The following is a 21,974-nucleotide window of genomic DNA, read 5'->3' as shown; positions in this document are numbered from 1 at the left end:
ACATATATCACAATTCAAAGAATTCAGATGAACATTACATGAATATAGATTGTGCTGATTTTTTGTGACTAAATTCTCCAATAGTCTTAATGCTTTGATTGAAATTCAAAAAAAGTCAATAAAATGATTACCATCTGTAAAATTGATGTATGAACATGTATCTAAAGAAAGATACCGGTATGTATCTTACTAGTATGTAATTTTACTATAAAAGCAGAATAAAAATGAAAGTGAAAATAAAAAAGTGAAACAGTTGTTTTATGGAGATGTTTAAGATAAAGCTTGTTTGCCGCGTCCTATCAGAGATTTAAATCTAGAGATATTGATTTATTGCACTGGAGGGGTTGGATGCTAGAAATTAAATTTATCTCTGATTTTACATCTCTTTTTAAAGACTGATGTTACAGATGCCTAAAATAGATTCCTTTATGAGCTTTACTTTGTTGTTTGAGAATTGTTTAGTTCCCTCCCCTTGATAAGCACAGATTTTATTTTCAAATATGCCAATTCAAAGCTTTCTTCATTAAAAAAAATAATGCCAACCATCAAATGTAAGGAATATAATAAAAGTTAATTGTCATTTAGATAGATAATCAACAGAGAGGGGATCATGGAGATTTTTTTTCTCAGACGCTGTGATTGCCGAAGAACCCGATCAATACTGTTTTGATTTATGTATTCTTTTATGCTGTGGCTCTGTCCCATTATATATAATTTATGATGTAAATGTATTGCATTTTTAACTGCCTTCCTTTGTGCTAGAACTGGGAAAGTTACCTGGACCAGATAGTGGTTATGCAACATGTACGACATCTGTGACAGCCATTTTGTTGCTGCAGATGCTGTCTTATTACCCATTTTCTCAATGACATTCTTATTCCGTCTTTATATCTCAAGTGGATATCATGCACACCAGTAAATACACAGAGAACATGAATGAAATTAATCAGCGCTGAATCATTTATAAAAAAACTTGATAAGTTTGAAGACATTAACACAAAACACAGTTGGATATTAAGAATGAAAAAATGCAATTTTTTTTTGAAGATATATAATCATCATGTTGTTTCCCATATTTTAGCTCAGCCTCCTTATAATCCCCAGCAAGGTGTGGTCATTGCCCCTCCCCCACCCTCCCAGATGGATGGGTCGATGATTTCTCCGATGGATGGGCCCGCCACCATTGTGTCTCCAATGATAGAACAGCCCACACAGGCCCGCATGGTGAACCACGTACTGCAGACCCCACCCACCGACCCAGGGCCGGGCCAACAGGTGGAGCTACAGGACATCACCCTCAACACAGATGAGGACTACTGTAAGTGATGCAATGTCAGTATTTGATTACCCTTACTTTAAGTGACCAATAACTTATTCAGTTGACTAATAGACAAAGCAGTTGAACACTAAAGTGACCAGTAACTTATCATGGTTAGTTAATTACAAGACAATTTGTTGGAGGTGTACTTTAAGGGACAAGTAACCTACTGTAAACCAGTTTTCACTCACAGCAATTTTTCTATTAAATGTAGAAGTGATAAAATGGTTTTCAGCAACTAATTTTCATAATATCGATACTTAAATGTATCAAGATAGTTATGGACTGGTTCTCAACAAGGAACATTTTGAACTAGGTTCCTACATATGAATTTAAGTTGGTTCACAGTATCTTGTTCAATTATGACAATGCAGCATTGGCAATGCATTGTCAATAGATGCTGTGATACTCAACTTTGTGGCCATTGCTTGACCCTGCTGCACTGTATATGTTCTGTTGTGTGTTGGTGTTGGAGTCTATTATCTAGGCTGCCAGCCAGTGCTCTTGGTATCTATATCATTATTACCAGTAAAACCTGGCAAAGTCCCATGATGGCTGTTGCAAATCTGGTCCTATCCATTAAAAAAAAAAAACATTTTGTGCCCCAAACCATTTGATTACATGAATGGTCTAATTCAGAGCTGGTACGCCTTCATTCCATTACTCTGTAGAGCTAAGCGTGACAAGCTCCGATGATCTCCCGAATAACAAAAGAAAATCACAGAGGCTGAGGTAGTATATCAATTGCTACCCTAGGCTAGAGTCTGCATCAGGAATGACTTGAAGTTTGTTTTATCGCCTTACTCTAGCAAGGAGGAGAATTTATAAACATTTAAAGGCTTAATTGCATGATTTGCTGCATTCTTTTATCTATAACTAATTCATGGATATGATAAGCCTGAAAGAGAAGACATTATGAATATTGATAAATGGGGATTTACTTCATATTGCAAACATTTCTCCTAATCTCTTCCCAGAAAAGGCCCTCGAAACAGTTTGGCTTAATGATTTTCAAGAAGTTGTCAGTCAAGCTGATGTTCAAGATTAGAAAATGGTTTAAAAAAAAAACAACTTCACTTTTCCCAGAGAAATTAATCTAGGAATGAAGTGGATTAACAATTGATTTGTGAAGAACAATTGCAATGGCTGGGATTTGATCAATAGATCTACTGATGTTCTTGTGAACAGAAAGTGACAACCCATCGCTGTTTAGAGATGAAAGTGTCCAAAAGTGTTTAAAGTGTTTGGGATGAAAAATGTCAATTTAGGCATAAGAGTTGACACAGAAAAGTATTTGATGCTACTTGAGAAAAGAGGAAACCTGACGTGGTTTTTATTCTGTTTGAGTTCTATTGCTCAAGGCCATTATTTATTAATTTTCCAGACATGATGCTGTCATGAATGAGAGCATCCGATGTTTGAAGTTAACTATTGCATGACCATTTGTCAGCCTGCAAGACATTTACTGTCCAAAAGTCAAGCGAAATAATTTAACCTAGATAACCCAGAAACCTACATTTTTTTTTCAAATAAAAGATGAGTTTTTGATGTAGTAATGCATAATTTAAAACTCACAAAAGACAACTGAAAATACTAATTTAAAAGGAGTTTTTAAAAGTTTCTTTGTACTAAAAATGATGAAATTTATTGTCATGTCATTCATGTTAGGATACAGCAATAACTAATTTGCATTAGAAGTTTGCTGTAAACCAACACTTATTCACCTGTGATAAAATTTAGTCAGGGTTGCAAGAAACCCCCCCCCCCCCCTTCCCCCAAGAAATATTATCTCATGCTGAATCCAGTTATTTAAAATTTTGTGCATTTGGTAAAGCAGCTAGCACTTAATGCTAGCCACGTAAATGTAGGCTTGGACATAAAAACTAGTCACAGAGAACCAGTTTATCCTTGAAAAATCCTGAGACAAAGAAGTCCAAAATAAAAGGTGCTTTATTGAAATCAGAGAAAATTCATAGTACATACATCATAAGCAATAATATCTTACCGCCATTTCAGCGGGCGATCTGTCTCCTGACATAGAGGAAGCCATCAAGGCATGCTGGGAGCCAATCGTGGGCAGCGAATTCGAAGTTGTGGTGAGTACCTTTAATATTAGTCCAATGGTGCATATATCTGACAACTGGTTGAGATATCTTTAGATATCATGCTGATTCAAATGATTATTTGCCTATGATTTATTGAAGTTTTGCATGTAGACATATCATCAGATTATTGGTTTGTGAATAGCTCTTTTCCTCCAAAGTTTCTATTTTTAATATTTGATGTCTTTACTGAAGGAGTCTTCAACTGTAAACAATATTTTTATCTAGAAACAAAGGAAGACACTGTCTTTCATATTACTAAATGATTGAAATAAGACTTTGAAATTCAAATCAAAATTTATGCAAAGTTAAGACTCCTGGACTTTGGAAAGGTGGATTTTTAATTTGAAAGATTTCATAGAATAGATTGGGTATTTAGTGAAAGATATACAATGTACATGTATTAGTAAGATGATAAATTTATAGCATAGCTTACAAAACAAAACTAAAATGAAATAATAGAAAAGCATGTCATGATCTTTTTATTATTCATTATTGCACTGTTTATTTTCCCATACTCTTGCATCCTCATGTTGTCCATCTCACAATTGCAGTGACAATTAATTTTCGTGCTCTTCAGGTGGCACAGCTGTCTAAGTTCCGTGAAGGTGGGGGCCTGGGGATCAGCCTGGAGGGGACAGTAGATGTAGAGAAGGGGGTGGAGGTTCGGCCCCACCACTACATCCGCTTCATCCTCAGTGACGGTCCAGTCGGCATCAATGGCCGTCTCAAGAGTGGAGACGAACTACTGGAGGTTAGTTCTGTCACATGTTACATTATTAGACAATTTGTTATTTTGCAATGATTGAATCATATCTTTCAATGATTTTTAGAGGGATTATGTGATATTCCATGTATCCAGTAATTTTCACATTGATTTTATTTATATATTATTACATCCTGGTTCATTTTCAATTAGAAACCTTTTAAATCACAAAAAATAACTGACGCAAATTAAAAATGCTAAACAATTTCCCCATTTTCGTTAATCTTGTGACACTCGAAAAAAAAACCCAGATATACGGTGTATTATTTTTCTATTTGTACATGCCAGTATAGAAATAAAAAAACATTATACCCGTCTTGAAATATAAGATTTTGGCAAGGTAATAAAAGATGATGGAAAGCATGACTCCCTGCATATGCCGTGTTCTTGTTTTGGATCTGAGCCTTAATATAACTTACATTTCAAGACAGTTACCCTGGAATTCTTTTATTCTGCAACAAAGTTTTACAACTGACTCCTACAGTAACCTTTTTGACTAATTTTCTGCAGTCGAACTTATGATGCCATGGCATGAAATATGAAATTAAGATAGCCTCACTTTGCCTTTAAACGTTGGAGGAGGCTATATTGGGGCATTGACCTAGCTTTGGTTTTTTGGGTTAACGTTATTCTATCACTGCAATGCATATGGGTGGTTGCAAAATAACTCATCCGTTTAGACACTTTGTACATGTTATGTACCAATATGGGTTAATATATATATGTATATCTACCTATATTGTTGATGTCATGGAACATTTTGCAGGTGAACGGTAGAAGACTACTTGGTTTGAATCACAAGGAAGTTGTGGGGATTCTGAAGGAACTTCCTCAACATGTGCGTCTTGTGTGTGCTCGCCATAAGGAGACAGAAAACTACACGGATCAAGACAAGATAGAGAATGGCTACTCGACGTATCTCCAATCAAACTACTCCGGAGTGAACGAGGTGTCTCCGATCACGGAGAGACTTGTGAAGGCCAAGTCGGAGAACACCCTGGCCTCAACGGATGAGAGCGTCCTCCAGCAGATGATGAAGAACAAATCCCGCTCCCTGGAGGAGCTGACCAACTTCAAGATGTGGAGCATTGAGCCGGTTGTGATAGAACTGTGTAAAGGGGACAAGGGTCTCGGCTTCAGTATCCTGGACTACAAGGTACAGCTCACATGGGTTACTTTCACTTTCATTGCCCTTTTTATAGTGGTGAGCTTATATGCTAAAAGCTTAATGGCATGTAACCAAAACTTTGAGCAACCCAATGCTTTGTCAAAGCACTACTTTTTTCATTCATAATGTTTTGAAAATTTTTGAACAAGTATAATAAACTTTGAAAGTCATTTTCTACTTTTGTTAGAGTAATGTTGAAGAAATTTTAATGTAGACAGATACTTCAGTTGGAATGCCAATTACAAAAAAGGAGAGATAACTCATTTATATTTTGAAAAATTCTTCTTCAGGACCCAGAAAACCTTAATAAGACTGTGATAGTTATCAAGAGTTTAGTCCCAGGGGGCGTGGCCCAGGTGGATGGGCGTCTGCTTCCCGGGGATCGACTCATCTTTGTCAACGATGAAATGCTGGAGAACGCCAGCCTTGATGAGGCTGTGAATGCCCTGAAAGGGGCCCCAAAGGGTATCGTGAGGATTGGTGTCAAGAAAGCTCTGCCTCTAGGGGGCATTGAGGCTCACCAGCAGGCTGAACTTCAGGTAAACTGAATCAATTTTTCGTTTGTATGGAATGCTGTTTCCATTTATGTGCATTTTGCAATGATAGCTTGAAAAGAGTTAATTAACACATCATTTGATTTATTCAGTGATGATCACTTGGTTTGAGCTTTGTGCAAATGAAATCAGTCCATATCTCATTGATAAGATTATTTAAAAAATTAAATATCTTAGACTTTTGAAATATTGAAGAAGCATCATTAAAAAAATATTGCTTCTATTTAGAAATTTTATTTTAATTATAATATTAGTGATATTAATTTTGAGTTTCAAGGCAGGTGATCTCTTGTTAATAACCAGCTTGAGGATTGAGTAACTTTGTGATTGAATTACTAAGAACAGTATTCCCCTTGCCTTGACAGCATTCCTTCCCCTTCACCAATGCGGGTTACCCAGCGCCCAGCTTTCTTCCATCCCCTCCCTCCCAACCTCAGTACACATCTCCAGATCCTGTACAACGAAAATTTACAGAACAATACTCCTCCAATGAAAATGTGGTGCACAAGCAAAACGACAGCTTTTACGAGAGTGACGACGAAGTAACCTCACCCCGAAAGAACAAGCCTGTCACCTCCCCTCGCAGAAGTCTTGATCGGCGCAAGAGGGAGTCCACGGGCTCCAATGTTTCATACGAGAATTCACAGGTTTTGCTGGATATCAAAAACAGTAACAGTCAGAAAGAGACAGTGCAGAAAAAATTCCCCGTTCCCCAGCCTAGATCTACATCAGCTTTACATGACTATGTCAACAACATGACCCCTGAAAATCTGCTAAGTCTCACTCAGGAAAAATTACCAGCAGATAGTAAGTCCCCCTTTGAGAGCCCCAGATCTGAGTCACCAGCAGATTACGAGAACACGACCTTTGCCCTGCCCACTTATGAGGAGGCAACCTCAGGGGATCTTCAGCCTGATTTCTTCAACATGAATGACCTTGACCTTCCAGCAGAAGCACCACCTGTGCCACCTAGATCTGAGTCACAAGAGGAGTTATTTATAGAAACTGAACAAAGTCTTAACCACACCCCACCTGACCAACCATCTGATTTTGAAGAGGTATTTTTATTTTCATTGACCTGCATGCTTATAGAATTTGATTTTATGAATTTCAGTGCATTTCTGCAATGTATGGCCTTTTGCAAAATTAAATCTATCCTTTTTTAAAATTTCATATAAAAAAGAATTTTGGAAGCTTCTATGGAATGATATGAAAATGAACACACTTATAACTGTGTGCATTTCCATGTACAAAATGAATCGTACAAAGCTAAATAGAGAAAAAGATAGATAGGTTCCAATCACATGAGAAGCAAATTCTACTCTGCACACTATATATATTTTATTTCTACCATTTCTCCTGCATTTCCTCAGCTGCATTGGTACAGTACTGACCAGACCCAACTTAAGCCAAACCCAGAAAGTTTTATCCTGGGTTTAATCCAAGATTTCTATATAATGCTATTTGGAAAATAAATTCAATCAACTTTTCTAAATATCTTTTTTATTTTTTGACCACCCAATGCAAAAAAACCTAAAAAAAAAAAAAAATTAAAACTTTGGCCATATAGTTTTGCAAAATTTTAGAAAGCTCCTTTTTTGTTACCAAGTTACATTATTTTTGTACTTCTATATATGAGGCTTTCTGGAAAGGTACTCAAGAATTCGAAAATTGTATTTCAGCCGAAGTATAAAATATTAGAATGAAATAAACAGTACATCTAGTTGGCTATACTAGGTTTAATTTGGGGCTTACATGTAACTGGTAGTTTGTCTCCTTATTACACTATCTGAATTATTTGACACTGAGAGTAAGAGTGGACTTTAAATGAAGCCAGAAAAATGAGTTTAGGGTTTTCCATTAAGTTGGTTCTGGTCAGTTCTGTATACCATTATTCATGGTTCCTGTTTGTATTATTGAAGATCAAAATGTCTGTTGTGAAGAAAGATTTGTGAGAAATGTTATTATTGTGCTAAAGTTTAACAGGATTAGAGAGCTGCCCTTTGCATGAGATCCAAACCAATCTTTGTTCTTGTTTTGTCTGAGAATTTGTTGTTGATTAATCAATGTCTGTTGTCTCGTGTTGTTCTAATCCTTGCGTGTGGTTGATTTCTGACAGTCACCGCGGAGTGAAAAGGGAGGAGGGTCAACCCCTAAAAGGACCCCTCCCCCCATTCCCCCAAAGCCTAAAGTAGTGTCGCCAAAAGTACAACAGATTGTTGTAAAGTCAGCCCAAAAGGTAACCCCTGGACTAACAAACAGGAATATCTCCCCCTGCCTAACAGTAGATAACTGTACTTACCACCAAACCTGGCACTAAAAGCTAACCTCTTTTTGTTTTTGTTTATAGAAAAATTCTGCAATGCAAAAAGTATTAATGCCTCAAAATTTCATATTCAGTGCATTTTTGTCAAAGTCATTTGTTGTTTAATAAAAACGATTTGAAGTCAAAAGAAACAGCAGAATTTTTCTGTGAAGTTGGATGTTTATGATTTTAGTTACCACCAAATTATCACAGGCCTGTATTCATATAGACACTATATATTTGACACTGATTATGGTAGAGGCTCAAAATATAGATATGGGTTAAAGTTAGAAAAATTTACTTTGAGTTTAATTTCATACAAATTTTAGATTTTTTTTTTTTTCATCTTTTTATGTTTAAAATTTTGTTATTGACTCTTTTTATGTATAAAACTTTGGTATAGAGACTCGATTTTGTTGAATTCTTCTTAACTATATGTACTTGTTAATTTCGATAGAACTTGTTGAGTTTATGAAATTGTAAATATTATTAAGTTTCAATTTTTATGATTAAAGACATAATGTATATAATATGTGTAACATGCATGCATATTTCAATTATTGTCTGGTATTACACCTGTATGATATGATACCTTGTCGATCATACTAACACACTTCTTCACAATAATAAATATATTTGGGACTTATATTATTTTGAAATACCTATTTTTTGGCTGTCGTCTTTTTTTGCTTGTTATAGACATTTATAATTATTTTCTTCATAATTACAAGGTAAATGGTTTTTATCATTTTACTTTATGATAGATATGAATTAAAAAACTAATTTGAAACTCTTTTTTTATCTTTATTCTCCTTCATTTTTAACTTAGCATTTACAGGTTGCTTGTTTTTAAATGATTGAAGTCCAGTACAATTACATGTATTTAGTTCTCTCGTTCAATCTGTTTTGAAACAATCATTGTGAAGACACTGTATTACATTAGCTGGTACATATATAATGAATCATTTTCACCAGTTAAGGCAATGATTTTAAAGTCTGTCATTCATTAAATGATTTATGTAGAGAGATGGCTTAGTTGTTGTTGGGGATTTTTTGATCATTGAGAACTTCTTGTTTTCTCAAGGACTCTGCCCCTCCCCCTCTTCCTGTTTCCTTACCCCCAGCTCTGGACGAACAAATAGATCACACAGAAGAGGAGTTAAGCATCAAGGTACGTGGAATATAGCAGGTGCCTCCTATATGAAATAATTGCTGTATTATTCAAAATTTACCAAAGGAATTATTTATTTCAAAATGTTATGTAATCTAGCATATTAAATGGAGCTTAGCTTTTTTAAAGTGTTATTATTAATACACTTTTCTTCAGTTCATGGTAAGTTTTGATATGATTATTTTTATTAAAATACGGAGTATATTTCAGAAATTTTCACATTCTACTGCTAGAAAGATAAATCTTTTGATAATTGTTTTCCTTGCTAGCTGCTACAGTGTATATTAATGCACAATAAATGTACCTTATAAAGAATAAAAAGTTAAAAACACTCTATATTAATGTGCTAATTTAATGACTAATATGTAGATAATTAATCCAAAACGAGTAAGGGTAAGTGTCTGCATACAGGAACAAAGTGTACACCAATATTGCATGTAACGTGTATCACAATCAATATGTGGCTCGCATTTCATTCTCGTTAACGCTTTCAGTTGAATTACAAAAGAAACAGATACATGTATGAATATTCAGAATGATGATATTTTATGATAAAGGAAGAGATTTGTACTAAAACTTTATTATTCAGGTGCAATTTAATAAACTGATGTGTTTGTATGTTTTGGGTACTATGTGAAGGGTATACTAAGAAAGATGCACATGACAAAGTAAACAACCCATAAATATATTTCCTTTTAGAAATTTATCAATCTCAAATATTATAGCATGTGACAAAATATTTACCATAACAGTAAACTAATTATCCAGTAGAACTGTAAATATATGTATTTTTCTGCATGCTGCAGATACCTGTACTCTTTTCTTGACCTCCCTGTACAGATTACAAGAATATGGCCAAGAATTATCTGATGATTTGTATTACTGTACACAATTGGTGAATATTATTAAAAGTAATGCAACCCTATCCAATTATATCCACCCCCCCCCCCCCCCCCAAAAAAAAAAGGGAATGAAGAGCTACATTTTTGCAACTAGCCAAATTGAGGCATCTTATTTTTGACTTGAAAATGAATGAAATGGTCAAAACAGAGTCTTAATAGCTGTTGAAACTTCTAATATGATAAATTTTAGTTATTCTGAATTGTTTGTTAACTTTGATTTTTTTTAAAATCCACAATTTGATACCTGTATATAAATCTGATAATTGTCTTTTTATTTTCTTCAGAATCAGTCGAAGCACCAGAAGACAGCAAGTGTTGACAGCCAGCAGTCATCATCATCCGATCAACCAATCACAAGTGACCTTACAAACTCTCACTCTCCATCCATTGTAAATTCCACCAATCATATCACTTCTCCCTCGCTGTCACCTCTGTCCTCACCACGCCTGGCTCGCACACTGTCGGGAGGAGCAGACTCACTTCCTGTGTCCTTGGAGAAGGTCATCAAAATCAAAAAGTCGAGAGACCCCTTAGGTTTTTATCAACTTTATCTAACTCAAAAGTAATGTACCATATACCATAATGCCTTTTTGACAAGAGAGATAACTTGCACTATTTCAATTGAGACAAGGGAGTTGTGGCAATGTTATATTTTTCTACCTTTGCATAAAGAAAAGGGTTATATAGATTTTAACTATACATATATATGCTGTGGAATCAATTCAAAGAATCTAATAGATTGCAAATTAATTTTTACTGTCTCACTATGCCATTTGTGATAAGTGAAGTAAATTGAGTATTAGTAAATTTGCTAATGAACATTTGGCCCAATTGTTAAAACCGGCATCCTCAAAGGGATTTCTGTACATTTTGCTTGCAATATATGTAAATATTGTGTACATTTGTTCATTTCAATATTTATTGAATAGCAAAGTCATAGTCCCCAAAGCAAATTTTCACCTTAAATAATTGGCAATGAATGTTGTGAATTCTCTATATCATTTGAATTGAGTAAGGAGGTTTTACCTATGCTTTAGGTCTGACAGTAGAGGCTGTGGATAAAGGTGCTAATGGCTGTACCGTGAAGACCATGACTCCCTTGGGGGCGTTCAGCAAGGATGGGCGGGTACAGCAGGGGGACTACATTGTGTCCATCAACAATGAGAGCATGCGGAGGATCACCAGTGCCCAGGCCCGGGCAATCATCCGCCGGGCCTCTCTCCAGGGGCTGGATGTCAGGTATAAAGAATTGGATGGTTTATATTTTATGTAACAATCACTACTGGTGTTTGATATGACTAGATACTATATTTAACTTACTACAAACTTATGATGCTTTGGTATCATGCCTGGAGGGTGACATGATTTTGTTGAATCACTTGTTAGGTGCAACAGCTTGTGTACTGGCATGCAACCAGTTCTCGTCGAGTACTATTTCTCGCCGTACATTGTTTCGTGACTTATCAACACATAAAATTATATAAGAAAAATGACGTAACAATGCACTTGCAAGAAATGGTACTCGGCAAGAACTGGTTGCATGCCAGTATAGTTATGTCAGTTTTTATATCAGACAAACTTGGTGTTTATTTTAGCCTTATTGTTTGTCGTGTCTAATCCACACCTGTTTAATTTCAATTAGGCACTTGCAGATTTTTTCGATTGAATGTGTAACATTTGTTGTTTATTTCAGTGTATCGTACATTTCCAAAGAAGATGCTGCTGTGTATCAAGAGACTGCTGCCAATGCACCCCCCACGCCCCCTCACCCTTCAATGATGCCCTCGCCAAAGTAAGTGCACTCTCCCCATTATTACCAGGCTTTGTTTGCTTATTACAGAGCTTTGGAGAGTTGATCAGGGGTAATTTAACTGAGAACATTTCTTTGTCATTGTCTGTTAGTAATCATCATTTGATTGTTTATCTTTGGTGCACTCAAGGATCTTTCCAAAATATTATCGGTAAGACTTACCAAACCCTGGGTGTATTTATATCTCTCCCCTATTTTTTCTTCTCCCCTTGATTTGCACGGTTTTGGTTACAATGTACTAGACCATTATACATACGCATTGTTAAAGATATTTTGAATTTTTTTGGATGTTTTTTCCTAAAATGTTTTCTTCTTGAAGAGTGTAAAATGTTGTACACTAACCACTGAACCCAAGTATCAAGGATTCAAGTCAACTAGATCATTTCAACTGAATCATCTCCAACTTTCTTTAATCTATTATTAACCACCTTTTTAACCATTTTGTTTTATTACATTTTGTGTTAAAAAAGACTTGTTTTAAAAAGTTTTGTTCCTTGTAGAAATAAACCAAACAAAATTTTCAATTGCAATCGACGAGTATCAATAAAATTAAGGAATAGGAAATACCCAGTAAAGTTGATCAAATACAGGCATACATTATGATAAATGGATTTCAGTCACTTTTTAACCATTTTAATAGGGCCAATTTGTCTCCTTTGGCCTCGCCCAGAAACACCAAGCCAGATTCCTCACCGGAGAGGTCACCTGTACAGAAGACCCCAGAGACAGTGACCCCCAGGGTCAAGTCCCTGACAGCTGACGGCTCCCCCGCCACAGGGAATCAGACTTGGGGCCCCCCTCGTACAGTGGAACTGGAACGTGAGCAGGGCAAGAGCCTGGGAATTAGCATTGTTGGTCAGTGCCTGTTATACATTACAAGTGGTATTTTCTGTGGGTGCTAGTTATTGTGGTTGATTCCAAAATAAGTACATTCATTTTATGCAATTTTTATTTGATGAGAGTAAAGATATTATTAAACAAGTAAGGAGTAAGTTTTTGCATGCTCATATTATTCCTTCACAAAACTTATTTAAAAAAGTGAAAGGTGTTTCTAGTTATACACAGTTTTAATTTCATTTTTAAATTGAGAGAATAAAATGTGATGATTAATACATGTAACAATATATGTAATGTCTGGTTACTAAACACTATTTGTATAAAATTTACAGTTTAAAATTTTTGCTCATTAATTTAAAATTAACATCAATTTGTTAATGAAATACATGTACATTGTACTAAACATCCAATTATCATATTTATTTCATTCTTCTGTTCTGTTGAACAAAAAATTTGGAAAAATGAAAATAGGATTAATATTTCCATTTTGAAGTTGTGCAAAGTATGAGTCATATATATTGTATTTAATAAGCAATTATCATTGGCTGTTAGAGGGGTTTATACATAAAATTGTGACATTGATTTTCCGCTTGTACTTTTCAGGTGGAAGAGTTGACATGTTTAACATCCAGACGGAACACATTATCTCAGGAATCTTCATCAAGCATGTTTTGGAAGATAGCCCAGCGGGTAGAAACGGCACACTGAAGACTGGGGACAGAATCCTAGAGGTAAGTGTAATAGAATCATGCATTCGGTAAAAAAATTGTCTTTTATCTTGATTTGGGCAGTCCTTGAAACCCCTGTTTGTTATCAACAGTTACTTTTCTTATTTATAGATACAAAAAGGTCTATTTAAGTTTTTTACACGAATTTCTTAATAAACTCTATGAAAACACGTGTCTTTATCAGTCAAAAGTTGCAGTTATAACCTGTTGAGTTTTATGCACATATTTTTCAATGTTTAGGTGGATGGAAAGGATCTAAGGAATGCGGCCCATGATCAGGCGGTGGACATCATTCGTCACGCTAAATCTCCAGTCAAATTTGTCGTACAAAGTTTGTGTGATCCTGCCTGTGTAAGTGCTCTTGTACCATGATTTAATACTGAAGTGATTTTCAGGTTATATCATACATTTGCCCATTAATATTGTCTGCAAATCATATTAGAAGTCTTAATTGCTCTGTAAATCAGCACAGCATGGAGCTCTTGTTCTTTTTCAATTTAGTCATCCAGTATTAATTTAACTAAGGAAAGGTGACAATTACCTCAAAATTAAACTACCGGTATTTCTTGATTGCTGCAGCCAAGTATTAGACACAGCTTATGGAATTTATTTGAAATTTATGAAGTTCTCAATATGTACTACCCTGTTCTGTTGTTACAGCCCAGAGACCTGGAGAATGATACAAAGTCTGTCCATTCCTACGATGAAGCTTCCTTGGCAGCCGGGCAAACATATCAGGTATGCAATGTTGACACATTAGAACATATATATGCTTGTTTTATTTAGTGAGATTGAATCATTTTCTCAAGAATGCTTTGATTGGAATGTTATGTTGACTTTCAGGCCGTGGATGTTCCATTGTTGGAGTCTGTGGCGAAGCTGACAAAGGATGCAGATGACAGTGAAGAGGAGGATGAATTTGGATATACAAAAAGTAGGGAACATTAGTCTACGTATCATAGACCTGTTTTATTATTTGATTTCACAGTATTTCTTATGAATTTTCATGCTGAAATATGATTTTTATCCTGAAATATGTATGTCTTACTTTATTACTACTGAAAAATATGAAAAAAAGTTCTACATTTTAATATCAAAATGTTACTGGTTGTTCCTTGTTAAAAGAAAAATAGGTTACCAGTAATAAGTTCATTTTGCTTGAACTGCTCTTCAATTTGACCATCGATATAGAGCAATTCTAAAGATAATGACAACTTCAGAAAGAAATATTGATTTCAATGTGTAAGGAAGGAAATATTTAATGTTTGAATAATGAATCTTATGGTCTTAAATTAGATTATGAGATTTCCAGTATACCTGTAGAATAAGTAGGTCACATTTCTTATAAATATGAATATGGGTGACCTTTTGCGCACGTCATTCTGAGGAATGTAAATTCACACGTAGTTTTCTCCATTAATCTTTAAATTTTCATAAATATGTGCTAATTTTCTGTGAACTAACATAAGTGTGTTCCTGGTAACCTTATACATGTAATTTAGACAAATTAATGTGAAATATATCTTAAATTGGTCACTGGATTGTCGATGAGAGAAAAGGCAATAGTCATTGTGTGTATTACTGTAAATTCTTTATTAAATGCGAGGAATTTAAATCAGCATAAAATCGCGAGAAGCATCCCTCGCGGATTTTAAAACCTGGCTTTTATTTTCTGAGAGTTGAGAGCGATCAGAAATATGAATATATCTCCCACGTTCGCGATTTTATATTCTCGCGATTTGATACAAAACAGCAGGTTCGTGGAATACAGTACTCGCGTAATATAAGGAATTTACAGTATTCTTAAGAAAATGTAAACAAGATGTTATGAAAGTGGATTTTGAGAAAAATTGTAGATTAGGCAATAGTTGCACATTCCTGTCTCATGTTATCAAGGTCGTTGTTTTGTTTCAGAATTGCCCACACACAAATATAATATATTTCTTACAAAAATATATTAAGTGATAAAAAAATATACATTATTTCTGTATCTGATTTCTAGTTTGGATTAAAAATCAGTGAACTGATGTTTGTTCTATAACAAGTTTACCATGACAACAGCTGGGGATCTTTACAACTTTTGTTACATAGCATTTCTACATCTGTGAGAATTTGCTTTTAATGCTGATGATTCCTTGTTTATCCCAAGTTTTGATACTTTATCTCCCTCAGTGGGAGATCAGGCCTCGATCAGGACAATAAACTGAGAATAGACTTGCATCAAAATTTGAAATTGGTACAACTTTTAAAATAATATGAATAATGATAATATTTTCGTCATGAAAATTAAACAAATAGGGCCATTCTTCAAAAAATGTTTGTTTGGAACTGCTGCTTGGAGGTTTCCAGACCCAGGAGGGTGGGAGGGGATTTTTTTATTTATTTTTCAACCTTGAAGTTTAACTGATTAAATAAAATAAAAATTTCCATATTAACAAAAAATTCTTTATTTTTTGCTAATAAACTTTTATCACTAGGGGGTGAGAGGGGGGGTGGGGGCAATGATTTTATTTTTGCCTTGGTCAGTGTTGAAACTGTAAGTTAGGACTCATTTTAAATAGAAGTCAGAAATATAATTTTTTTGGACTCAAGTCTATACTTAGTTTATGGACCTTGATTGAGATGCATTGTTAAAATGGTCAACGCCACTGAAAATTGGATTCGAGTTAGTGACCAAAATTTTCTCTGAAAGGAACATTTGAGATTGAAGCTGTAAGCTTTATTGATATTTATAAGCTGTGGATTCTTTGTGTTGGTAATATCAAAGTGATAATGAATACCTGTGTTCTGTTTGTGGTTCATCATTAACCCTGATTTTCTTATTTTACATGTAAACAAAAACATTAATTCCATTTTATTGAAGGGGATGGGATGGGCTAAGGGCTTGAATGTCTATGTTTTATACAAGGACTACCGGTAATTAAAGAGTTGCAAAATATGAAAAGCAAGACTTAAGTTAGGAATGCTGAGTCATCATGCAGTATCCCTTGAATATCTCCATATCATTAATATATTATTTTTTTTTTTTTTTTTTTGGGGGGGGGAGGAGGTTAAAGGATGCTATGTCAGCTTTTTCAACTTCTTGTTTTTGACTTGCCATTCACCATTTGCTGTAGAATCAATCAATATCGTGGTTGGGGGGGGGGGGGGGCAATTTTTATTTATTGTCAACTTTTGAGAGGTTCACAGGGACATAACTTGTTGGATTTACAGGTATGATTGATGATTTATTGTTTCATAATTCTTTGGAGATGTAAATCTGTTGGTGAGAGGTACCCACAAAATCAACCAAAATTGAGCATCCCAAAATCTAAAGATTCCACATTATTAAGGTCTTCCGTTTCCAACGGAAGACCTTATAGTTTTCGTACTGTTTCTTATTATTATTATTTTTTTCCCCAAATTTTGTGCACGCGATATCTCGAAAACTATTCGGCCGATTTCAACCATTTTTTCACAGATGATTGCCAGTGGTCATAATTCTAGAAGTTTTTTGAATTTTTGAAATCGTCACTTCTGGTTCCGATTTACGGCCGATTTTGAAAATTTTTACGACCAATTTTGTGCAGACATAAACTCGGAGACTATCAGAGATATGAATATAAAATTTTCAGGATAGGTAGACCATAGATTGAAGTTGTGCACAATGCAGTTTTTTTATGCCAGTGGCGCAAAGTTTAGGAGCTCGCCTGGGCTTGAAAATTGGATACGAATTTTGAATCAAAATTTTCATACGTTTTGATCTGTATCTTTTTATCAGTTAATATTTTGTCAACATATATATAACAAAAGTGGTAGATAATCAAAAGTTCTTTCCAACAATTTCAACAAAAAGGGGCTGGCCCTTTTTTTTAGGGGCCAAGACACTTGTAAACTATAATACAAATAACTTAAATACGATAAAGATTTTGTAATGCATTATGGAAGCAAAGTTGTTGACCGTTACAATATCTATCGAGTAAAATCATTGCCACGCCCATTTATTACGTAATTAGGGATTTTTAGGAGCCAAAGTACTAAAAATTTGACGCAATATATCTAGAGAAGGAGACATATTTTGTTAAACATTGTAGAAGAGAAAATGCTTGCATTGATAATTCTAATCGATTCCATCAATCAAAACACCAATGTATGTCCCTATTAAGGATTTAGAGGACTGGCCCCTAAAATATTCAATCATCTGTATCTAAAAAATGAGCAACAATGTTAGATATGTGTAAGAACAAAAATTGTTAGTATTTGTGAGACTTTTGAATGAACTCAAGAAAAAGGGGCTGGCCCCTTACATTAGGGGCCAAGACACTCATAAAATCTTTTTCACATACCTTAAAAACGATCAAGATTTTGTAATGTTTTACAGAAACAAAGTTGTTGATCATAACAATATCAGTTTGTAAAACTCATTTCCAAACCAATTGATTACGTAATTAGAGATTTTAGGAGACCAAAATCTTAAACGTTTAATGTGCTGTTTGTGAAAAAGTGAAACTCTTTGTTAAGCATTTCAAGGGATATTGACAATCGTATGCATTATCTGAAAGGGAGTGGTTGAGGGGGGGGGGGGGGGTTCTGAAACTTCATTGATATTTTAATCGTATCGTTTAAAAATTGAACGGAAGACCTACTCGTTACTCGTAACGAGGTCGTATCTAGTTGTTAATCTACAATTGGAACCTACAAACTCTGAAATATGATCATCAGAAAATGAATTATGAACCTGAATATCACATTCCAGCACGATCAAATTTTTTTTTTTCATAAACACAGAGAGCAGTCTCTTGGTATAACAGTACTGACAGAATCTATTCTCTAATGAGAAATGCATTATGAAAAATTGAAAGGAAAATCACACGGATCAATTACCATTGCTGGCACCTTGGAGGAAATACAGGGCATTCTATCTGGTTGATTTAAGCCAAGCACAGCTAAAATGTGTCAGGAATTGGTCAGGAAATTCGGGAGATAGAAACTTGTTATCTATTAACAAAAGATTGGACTGGGGAAGATCTGTGGATGTTATATTGTTTTGTTAGATGTAGAGAGAAGCATTTTTGAGATGATTGACATTCATATTAAAAGATAAGATTTGCAGCATTGGTAGATTAAAGATACTCATTTCATCCCTGAAGGAGAAATTCAGCTAAGAGGCAAGCACATGCTGCAATAAAAAAAAAGAAGATTATTAGAGTTTAATAGAAAACATAGTTTATCATGTCAGGTTTGTGGTAAATGTTGCTTGTGTGTTGAAATTGGGCAACATTCTGCTAATATTATATTGGCTGGAAATTTGTCAGATGGAGAGGTTCTATGACTCATCTTGCTGGTATTGTCGGACAGGAAAATCGTTTCTATGGTCGTCAAATGTCTAGGTTTCTCTCTAATGGACATCCCTTGTTTGAAAAGTAAAACTCCAGCCAGAAAGTCGTTTCCATGAAAATGTGTCAAGTAACAATGATGAGATATTATTCCCTACTTAGTGCGACAGTTAATTTGCATTTAGATTTTTTTAAAAGAAGTATTTATTCAAATTTCTACCATCCAGTTGACAAAATAGATTGAGATCAATACGCCATTACTTCATTACATCTGCCAGAAGCTGACAAAGACTAAAACTACAATGGATGCATATCAACCTTACTCCTATATATAGGATAATTAGATGCATGTTCCAATAAAATGCACATTCCAGGCCTCTAAATCTGCTTCCTCCTTGAGAGTGGGTGGGTAATTACACGTAATCTACTTTTATAATGGAGCCCAATACACATTGCCGGAGTTCAGAGGAAAACTTGCGTAGGAGATCAGTCTGTCTCTCTCTTTCCCTTCCTCTCTTTTCTCTCACTCTCATTCTCCATGCAAGGCTGTCAAGATCTGTTGCATTAAAAGTATAAGTAGTGCCAGATTTTTCCTCTGGAAGATTTCTGTTTCTGCAGTTAAGATCAAAATGATACTGAGAGGGGAAAATTCAATTTAGTGGGGGAAAAACACAAAGAGTAATGAAAAGTGTGAAGTCAGCAAAACTTCGGTGTTTGTTTTCATTATGGTGATAGAACAACAAAGTGCCATTAAATTTTATTTGCTCCTGAAGCTGTGTTTACAGCAGCTTCCATGAGAGAAAACAGGGATTGAATTTTTTCTTTGAGGAGATCTGTTTGGCAGCTGTCTGTTTTATTTAAGAAAAAAATATGTGGACAGATTTCATGAGCATGCAATCTTGCATCATTCTGCAATATAGATATATGAGTGAGAGAAGAATTCATTGATCGCAAACCAATCAGATTGGCTATCCTTCTTTCATCTAAAAAACAAGAAGAGTTCATCTCTGGGTTTACGGTAAAGATTAAATGTAAATAAACACGGAGGCTGAAACAGATGGGAGCCATTGATTACGGTAAGGTGAAGATAGGGAGAAGTATAAAGTCTCTACCGTCCATGTTGTATTGATGACGAACATTATTTCACAAATTCCAGAGGGAAAGAGAATTGAGACTCTCTGTCACTGGAGGCATCGCCTGTGATAGACTGGATTATTACTCAGCTGATCTTGTGGTAAAGTTGAGAGGCTCTGCATATTTTTCACTTCATCCATATCTTGACATTATTATGCTCCTAACACTCGGAGGAATGAAGTTCAAGATCTGTGTAATCTAGTTATTTGTGCCACATTTTTTTCTTTTTCATTATTGTTTTTCTTGGAAGCACAGACAAAAGAAATAAACAAATTTTCTCTCTCTCGGTGCTTGCTGGCTTGCTATCAGGGTATATATGTTGGATTCATTATCACGTTTTGAATTTAATTGACAACAAAGGGTTGGTATTGCCTCCGTTAGTGACTTGTTATTGTCAATGTTATCGTGATGGATGATTTGTAACCGGCTGACTATTAAAGTCAACAGATTCTCTAGTAGGAGTATTCCCAGGAAACCCCAGGAATCGGCACTCTCTGTTGCGCTCTCTTTGATTATTTTATGGATTAGGATAAACTGGAGGAGTCAATAGGATTCAGTCCAACACCAGAGGGACTCTTTAGTGGAGTAGATTTGACGATTTTATGCTCAGTTGGACAAATTTTGGAGAGACCATAAAATGCTGTAACAGCACGGAAAAATAACCCTTGTGAAGGGAGAAAGAAGCCAGCAGGGAATCAACTAAATCACAAAGCCAGCTATAGAGAGATCATCGTAACATGTTTAACTGTTGTAATGTCAGTCCAGACTTCAGAGGGATAATAAAGTGGAATATCAATAGGGAAAAATTATCTCTGATGTGAATTTCATTGTTTGTGATTTTGGAGTACTTTGATTTTCCATGTACATGTATAGGAATAAAAGTTGAAACTGTTTTTCACAAGTGAATCAATAAAAAAAAAAAAACCTGTTGTGTGACAGTTCCAGCAAAGACACAGATTTTGCAGTGGAGCGCAGTCAGATTTCGATGATAGACAATAAAGTGAATTGATTAGAGTTTGTTTTCAATATAAAACAAATGTCGGTCTCCATTGAATTGACAGAGAGAGGGAGAACTTGTTGACACAGGGGTGATCCAGTGAAGAATGCAGGGTGCACATATAGAAATCAATAGTAAATACTAGCATGTGAAGAGTGGTTAGAGCAATCACGATCATAGACCCAGTACTAAATGAGATCAGCCCAACTCCCATATGGAAATGATGCAAATGCAACTCCATCACTGTGCTCAATAGACCAACCAAATATGAAATTTGAATATATATGAACAAGCAGATAGAATTTCGATAATTCAGTTTATCTTGCCCCTGAGCAATCATTGGTAAGACTCTGTGGAGTGACATCAGGACGTCAGATTTAGCAATCGAGGGGCCAGCTCAAGAAAATGAGTTGAATATCATGTTGTTTTCAAATAAACTATGTGTGTGTAGGAGTTGGTGACAGCCATTTGTCTGTAATAGACCAAGGAATTGTTACATGATTGACTCCGTATTCCAATGAATCTTCACATTAATGAAACTCCTGCAGGTAAGTCGACATGTTAACTGCATGATGAATGCACACCTCAGTACATTGAAAATTGGAATAGATGTTTTGTTTGTGTGTGTGTCTGTATTTGGAGCAGATTTTACCAACAAATATATCCATGGTATAATGTATACAGGGAAATATTCGCCCCCCTTTAATTTTTGCCCCTCAAAGTTTGCTTTAGTCAGTGGGTTAATTTAAAGACTGGATAAATTCAGAACAATATCTAATTTACAGTGTTAGTTTGATTAAGTATCTTCCTGGGCAAATTCAAGCGAAATTGAAGCGTTTGCAAATGTAGAAGGGCAAAAAAAAACCA

At 35.1% G+C, this 21,974-nt stretch overlaps 1 protein-coding gene across 11 annotated transcripts in view; it reads left to right on the top strand.

Annotated features, from left to right (window-relative positions):
* LOC128164997 (multiple PDZ domain protein-like) overlaps positions 1-21,974 on the top strand; it is a 65,962-nt gene that overhangs the window by 24,900 nt on the left and 19,088 nt on the right. For 4 of the 11 annotated variants that reach the window (XM_052829167.1, XM_052829166.1, XM_052829175.1 and 1 more), the window contains 18 exons: positions 1,082-1,318; positions 3,335-3,414; positions 4,001-4,174; positions 4,953-5,342; positions 5,645-5,893; positions 6,274-6,966; positions 8,028-8,147; positions 9,298-9,384; positions 9,754-9,777; positions 10,571-10,820; positions 11,324-11,525; positions 11,980-12,078; positions 12,227-12,247; positions 12,737-12,951; positions 13,537-13,664; positions 13,902-14,012; positions 14,322-14,399; positions 14,505-14,595. In XM_052829167.1, the coding sequence (XP_052685127.1) occupies positions 1,082-1,318; positions 3,335-3,414; positions 4,001-4,174; positions 4,953-5,342; positions 5,645-5,893; positions 6,274-6,966; positions 8,028-8,147; positions 9,298-9,384; positions 9,754-9,777; positions 10,571-10,820; positions 11,324-11,525; positions 11,980-12,078; positions 12,227-12,247; positions 12,737-12,951; positions 13,537-13,664; positions 13,902-14,012; positions 14,322-14,399; positions 14,505-14,595 (3,249 nt within the window). The remainder of the gene's footprint in view (positions 1-1,081; positions 1,319-3,334; positions 3,415-4,000; positions 4,175-4,952; positions 5,343-5,644; positions 5,894-6,273; positions 6,967-8,027; positions 8,148-9,297; positions 9,385-9,753; positions 9,778-10,570; positions 10,821-11,323; positions 11,526-11,979; positions 12,079-12,226; positions 12,248-12,736; positions 12,952-13,536; positions 13,665-13,901; positions 14,013-14,321; positions 14,400-14,504; positions 14,596-21,974) is intronic. The other 7 variants (XM_052829171.1, XM_052829169.1, XM_052829168.1 and 4 more) reach the window with 7 other exon arrangements.

The sequence above is a fragment of the Crassostrea angulata genome, chromosome 10 (assembly GCF_025612915.1).
Source record: "Crassostrea angulata isolate pt1a10 chromosome 10, ASM2561291v2, whole genome shotgun sequence".
NCBI classification, from domain to species: Eukaryota; Metazoa; Mollusca; class Bivalvia; order Ostreida; family Ostreidae; genus Magallana; species Magallana angulata.
Note: the sequence above shows the minus strand (reverse complement) of the source record. Positions and strands in the feature narration are given on the sequence as shown.